At 34.5% G+C, this 7,465-nt stretch overlaps 1 protein-coding gene across 1 annotated transcript in view; it reads left to right on the top strand.

The window, feature by feature from the left end:
* Nucleotides 1-7,465, top strand: part of LOC119839803 (COUP transcription factor 2) — an 81,224-nt gene that overhangs the window by 28,209 nt on the left and 45,550 nt on the right. The window contains exon 3 of the mRNA XM_038366244.1: nt 6,673-7,218. Coding sequence (XP_038222172.1) covers nt 6,673-7,218 — 546 coding nt within the window. The remainder of the gene's footprint in view (nt 1-6,672; nt 7,219-7,465) is intronic.

The following is a 7,465-nucleotide window of genomic DNA, read 5'->3' as shown; positions in this document are numbered from 1 at the left end:
AAAAAACGATATTTGTTACAAAACCTTTAAATAAATAACTTCATATATGAAAAATAGGGACTTATCTGTTTTAAACGTGGAACCCCCGAGTTCTTAGAATAAAATTAAATAAATTGTAGCAATTAATATATTATGTCTAATTACACATAGAATTTGCATCTAACGATACACACATAAAGAATCCAAGGTATTTATCGTAAATCTATTTTTATGATCGGTTCCATGAACCAAAGCATGCATTTAATTTATAGGAAAACCAACAATTATTCTCTTTAATACGTGAACTATAACGCAAAAGAAAAAATTGCGACATATTGCATCAATATAAATAAGCAATTTGTTATTATCGAACGGTGAAATCTTAATTGATTTATTTATTATAGCTTACGTATAAGCTTAATGCAATAACACTTCATGAGCAAAACGCATGACGTGATTCTCTATTTGTACCTTACGAAAATCAAACCCAAATGTATCTCTGTGAAAGTATCTTTTTAATTTCTATAGCATTTGAAGAATAATTTTTCCACCAAAGAAAAACCCCTTAAAAAAGATAATCTGTGTTACGAATACGTAAAAAAATATTGAAAAATTTAACTAGTTATGTCCATTTCTTAAATGCTTCAGTATTTACGTTTTTTCATTTTAAGTCAGGAATAAAACAAGCAAAATCTTTTTAAAAGGAGATTATGAGACTCGCACTTCTGGGATTTTCAAACTTTTTTAACATATGTTTTATTTACAATGAAACGACAAAGAATTATATTATACTGCTGCGCCCCGCGGTTGTACCCGCGTACGTCCGTATCCCGTAAGAATATCGAGACAAAAAGTTTCCTATATGTTATTCCAGTTGTCCAGCTATCTACGTACCAAATTTCATTGCAATCGGTTCAGTAGTTTTTGCGTGAAAGAGAAACACACACACACACACATCCTTATAATCTTTCGCATTTATAATATTAGTAGGATATCAATATTTTATAGAACTGAACATTGTAATTAGAGGAACATAAAATTAGCATTTATTTGATTATCAACATCATTCTACAACATAACCATAATACTGTAAATGACAAGGCATAAATCTCTGTCGAAGTAATTAGCTAGGACTTAGGATACAAGGACCTGTATTAACTATAGATTAAGGTGTTGTGACAATTATGATACCTATTGCACTTGTTAGGATCAGTCTAAGATGATTTATGTGCTTTATTCATAGGTCGTGAGAAATATTTCGATATGTCCGTACTTGGTAAATAAATAAATAAAATATTTGTTTTGCCAAAACATTGTAACTTACATAACTATGTTGCCTTTTAAACTAGAAAAACCATGTATCTTAAGAGCCAACGTTCCTCCTGATAAATGGTAGCTAAATATTTACTGGTACTGTTTTATATACTCGTCAATAGAGCATATTACATCCATAATTATTAAGAATCTACTATCTTTCCGCAAAACTATTGCCTCGTTCTTTAGAATTAGCTTCCCGCCTGCGGTTTTGCCTGCGTACTGATAGGAAAATAGACAATCCGAAGTTTTTCTTGGACAGTACTTTAGTGGTAGTTCTTTATCAAACTATGCACCATATTTCACACAAATCAGTTAATTCGCTCTCTGTTCGTTAGGATAATATCCTGTAATAATAGTAAGTTCTATTTGGTGTGAATAAAGAAAAAAAATTAAATTGAATTCCTGAGATAGGCGTGTTCAAGCAAACAAGCTCTTCAACATAATATATTTAGTACTAATAAATAGTAGAAGAAGAACTGATCGGTTTGTTTAAATCCATACAGATGTCTCAGTTAAGTGCCAATATTGACCTACTTGTTATAAGTTATTCAATTTTGTTCAGTAATTTGTGGTTATTGGTCAAACATTGTGTACCTAACAGCTTGAACGATTGTCAGCTTCATAAATCAATGAAGATGTCAAAGCCAAACATATTTAAAATAGGAAAGTATTTGATTTGCATATTCAAGCTTTTAGTCAACGATAACATGGTCATATAAAATTTTACCCGGCTATGCACTAAAGAATGTGTATTGTCATAAGATTCGGTCCATCAGATCTCAAGAACGACAATCTTCAATTCATGTCAAGATCAGCTTCACCTACAAGCAAATGTACATTTTATAGCAAGCGTGTAGAATTCAAAGTTCAATGGATAATTCCACAATTTTGTTTTGTTGTAAACGTGTGTGGAATTAAACAATACGTGTATTATAGTTTGATCACGTATATAGGTTAGGCGTGGTAAGACTTTATTTCGCAATTTAAGAGAAATTGCTCATATTCCGTCATAATTTGTACATTTTTTGAATGAAAACTGAGATTTGGTGATTGTTTAAGGACAAATCGGAGTAATTCAGTTAAACATACAATTCGATTATTACGACGTATGCCTCGAAGTATAAAGCGTAAAAGGTTAAATAACTTATTCAGTTACATAATTCATCCTTACATACATACATCCTTCCTACTATCCTACTATTATTATAATTGTCAAAGTTTATAAGGATCTGTGTGTGTTTGTTCCTCTTTCACGCAAAAGCTACAGAACCGATTGCAATCAAATTTGATACGTAGACAGCTGGACAACTGGAATAACATATAGGCAACTTTTTATCCCGATATTCCTACGGGATACGGACTTACGCGGTTGAAACCGCTGGGCGCAGCCAGTATTGCAGTATATATAGTAAAGGTAACGCATTAATCGTAAGATGATAATTTTGCACAAACTTTCATAAATTATCTTATAAATCCTAAAAGCTTATAGACAAGTTTATTGACAACAGACATAATAGATTCCGATATGAATCATTCGACACGAAAATAACTTAGATCGACTTTCATTCAGTCAATCATTTGACTGTTGATATAACGACTACGCAGTGAAGATGCGCCAATGGCTCTTTAATGAACAATTAATATTTAACGGTTTCAACACAAAATACCGTTTAAATCCATAAAATCAACAAGCAAACAGCAGTTAGTATCCAATCAATGTATATATACCAACATAATTATAATATAAAACGTTAATTTTTTCTTAATCCGTTGAAGTATGCGCAGGCGCCGATTTCGAGAAATTCTAAGCATCGAAATCATATGTAAATTAGACACGATTCATAACCGATATGGGAACTAAACTATAAACTATAGGTCATTTGACAGCGTCGTCGCTACAGCGGTGAGCGTCAAGTGCCATAATCAAGTAATAATTGATGTCAATCTTGAACTGAATTTCTACTCTAAATCCCGCAAGAGGACGCTAGACTCCACTCCAATTTATTTGTAAAGCCATGATATTTAATTTAGTATATCTCTCATAAAACTATAACTTTGTTCTTTGCCCGATCTGACCTTGTTTCAGATAATGCCGCCACTCAAAATATTGCAGTGTGATTGTAAACCGTATACACATTATAACTAAGTATACTATAAGATTTTCTCTATGTTATAAGCATATGGTCTCGATTAATCATAAAAAACTTTTTTTTTAATTGTAACTGCACATTCATAGATGGAATTCTTTCTGAAACTTAAGAAAATTTACGGATTTTTTACACGTAGTTCTAATCAGGGAAAACAGACTTTAATACAATACGCTTACCGAATAAATTCGAATGATTAACGTGAATATCATTCAAGTGTACACAATACAAAATTGATTCAAGTCTCGATGGGAAACTTATGAATGCTCGACGGTGAAATCCGTTTGCGGCATAGTTAAATAGAAGATAATAAAACTGAGATTTAAGTTCTTGTAATCATTGGTTATGTTTAATATTAAATATCTTGGTTTAAGAGCGATATGAAAATACATCGACGTTAAAGTAATTTTGTTGTATTGGTTCAAATTTTTCTTAATTGGCGATCAAAAGTTCGAGGCGGATTGAACACATTGAAAATACACTTAAAAACAGATTTGTAACACTATTTAAATGTTAATATTTGAGCGGTAAAAGGAACGTTCCATATTTAATACTTTTTGCATATAAGATACGATATGTCAATGAATTATTACAATCCTAGCCCATAATATAATTTAATGTTGATGACTTACATTAAAAAATAAGATTATTGCAAGATTAAATCTTACAAACTAAAAGTATAATTAGTCAAAGCATAAGCAATCCATCGATTAGATAGTGATGTTCCGATGTATCGACAGATAATAATGACGTGCCATTAGACTAGGTGTCGACGCGGCGCGGCGTGGGAGACACCGCAGCCTACATTCGAAACCGGATAATCACACCAGCAATTACTCTAATTCAGCCGGAATTACATACTCTTTAATTGAATTGTTGATGTAACACTTCGTGTTCGGATGATTTAACAGTGCGTTATGATTTAAGATTGGCGTTTGCGTGGGAAAATTTGTAAATACAGTTGTGTATTCGTGTATTTTTAAAGTTTGGCGCTTAATGTATTATTTTGTAAAAACTTTGGTTGAAAACCTATTTTTTACAATCGCTTTTCATCGTTATTTTTAATTTACCGTATTTTACTGTTTACTTTGTATTGGAATACCGCACCGGTTAGAATAAAAACTTTACCGTGGTCGTCTGAATTAAATAAACTCACCATTTAACTGAAAAAGCAAAAATCTCATGTAAACTGACAGCACATTGTGGCTGTAAGCAGTATTTCCATCGTCGAAAAAAATAAATTAAAAAGGTACAGCGCGTGCGCGCGCATTCGCGCCAGCTGCGCGCCATTCCTTCCCGCGTCGACAAAACGTGCGCGCGCCGCATACCTGACGCACTTGACATTTCGAAGCGATATTTTTTTCAGGGTATTTCTGTCCAATTCGGAACTAGTACTCAATCAAGCGACGGTTACCACGACGAATCGTTTCGGATACAAACTTGCTATCACGATTCGAAATCACGATTTGGTTTTTACTCAAATAACTGTCCTTATCTACGAATAAAATAGGAATAAAAAACATTTAAATCCTTATTGTACTGCATATAAATACATAAACATATCAAAGCTAGAACCACAGCATCACATTTTTTACGTTATTCACAAGATCAAGAAACCTTTAAATCACCCATAAACACATCGTTAGCTTAAATAGTAAGATATCTTTGTCGTTAAAAATATTATCGCGATGATTAAATGCTTATCGAAAACAGATTTGTTTGTGAGCGTTAATTTATTCCGTATTCGGTTACGGGAACTTCATACTATCGTGTGTCGATAATGTAACAACAATATTGTATTAGTGATTATGTACTATGAAGGTAGTATAAGATTTAAAGGGCCAGTTAAGCGGGATCTTGTGAGTTGTTTTTTTTTTTTAATTAAGGCTCTGTTAATCATTTTACGTTATGAAAAAACGTTCTTCGTATGTGGTAGTGGTAGCCACTAGATACCAGCCTGGTATTGATGCAAAGAAAATATAAATCTCTGTATTTATAAAATTATCGTGTCACAATGTAGGTGTTCCTCCGAAACCTTCTGTGTGCATATCGGGTAGGCTTGAGAATCGGCAACATCTATTTTTCATATACCTGAATAAGACTAAGGCGTTTGCCGGGTTAACTAGTATAATATAAATTATAATAAATATCGTTTTGTTGTATGAACCATTGACATATCTAAAATATCTGGGCTGTATAAAGATTCGTATAACGTAAAAATCAACCAAAGCAAAGACCGTAACCGTTTTAGCACATAAAATTATGATTTGAAATACTCGATATTTAGCTCACAAAATCGCGTTTAAAACGGAAAGTAATACCGAAACAACCTGTTACGGGGTCATAAGGTCAAATATTGCTTCATGACAATTTAAAACGCATTATACTCGGCCATACTTAAATGACCGTAGCAAGTGGACTCCTCACGACATTTTGACGCAATTTGTGATTATTTTTTGTTACTAAATTTGGATTATTTGGTGTACTATAAATAATACCCGGTAGGAGGTATATAGGAACTACACACCGAATGTCATATTTTATATAAAAATGTATCGATTCGTTGTTTTAATGTAATATACTGTTTTAATTTCAAAATTTTCTATGTAGGTATAGTAACGTATTAGCCAAATAAATCTTAATGAACAAAATAAAGAACTAAATAAAAATAACACACCAACAATTTAGCGTTTTTGATAATTTTAGTCTTTAGTGGCATCAAATGCTGAATATAACTATAGTTCTTAATTCATAATAAACAAAAAATAATTTCATAGAAATTTATATCAAAGAACTTTATCATACAAGTTTTTATGTTTTTGAAGTATATATAAAATTCGAAATTTCCTTGTTTGTATTATATTCGTCATAGTTAGTTGTAATTCCTTTATCGCACTATTATGACACGCCAAAGTACCAAATATGAAGCAATATTAATTCTCGCGACGCACTCCTTCGACAGTTGTTAGTGAAGTCATAAACTGAGCCATTACGACCATAATATAATATCTTGTGCTTACATGCTAATTGCAATCTACTGTCGGATAGCTGTATAACTCGTCTATGTTTTATGTTTTATTTCATTACTTTTCCTGACGTTCAGTGGACAGTTGCGTCACGTTTTTGGCTACTCTTTTACGTAATGTCATTGTTGGAATATTTAAATTACCATTTCAAAATGTCTTATAACTCGTGCTAAAGATTAACGTATTGTTTTCTTTTGTTGCAGCTGTACAAAGGGGCAGAGTGCCCCCGACGCAACCCGCCGGTCTAGCTTTACCGGGTCAATTCGCCCTCACGAATGGCGACCCAGCGGCTGGTCTAAACAGCCATCCCTACCTCTCCTCCTACATTTCTCTGCTACTTAGAGCAGAACCTTATCCAACCTCACGATACGGCCAATGCGTGCAACCTACCAATGTAATGGGCATAGATAATATTTGCGAGTTAGCCGCAAGGTTACTCTTCTCCGCCGTAGAATGGGCGAGAAACATCCCCTTCTTCCCTGAACTCCAAGTGACAGACCAAGTCGCGTTATTAAGGCTCGTCTGGTCTGAGCTATTCGTTCTAAACGCATCCCAGTGTTCTATGCCGCTGCACGTGGCTCCCTTACTCGCCGCTGCCGGTCTCCACGCGTCGCCGATGGCGGCCGACCGAGTGGTGGCGTTTATGGACCACATACGAATCTTCCAAGAGCAAGTGGAGAAGCTGAAAGCCCTCCACGTAGACTCGGCGGAGTACTCCTGTCTGAAGGCGATCGTCCTCTTCACGACAGGTAAAATTTTAGACAGTTTATTCGGGGAAGCGAGGTTGTTACTGTACAGAGTGGCGGGTGCCGGAGCGGCGGTAACCAATTATGGAGAACTCGCTTCTCTTGTGAGGACTCATTTAGACGCGTACGCGGAAGCTAGTAGAGTGCCGCAGCCTCCGGCGCCTCCGCCACCGTCAGCAGCTTCCTCTGGGTATTACTCAACATTGGATACTTCGCTCGGCGTCAACTCCTCTCTATCGTACGGCAGTTT

Source organism: Zerene cesonia, chromosome 4 (assembly GCF_012273895.1).
Source record: "Zerene cesonia ecotype Mississippi chromosome 4, Zerene_cesonia_1.1, whole genome shotgun sequence".
NCBI classification, from domain to species: domain Eukaryota; kingdom Metazoa; phylum Arthropoda; class Insecta; order Lepidoptera; family Pieridae; genus Zerene; species Zerene cesonia.
Note: the sequence above shows the minus strand (reverse complement) of the source record. Positions and strands in the feature narration are given on the sequence as shown.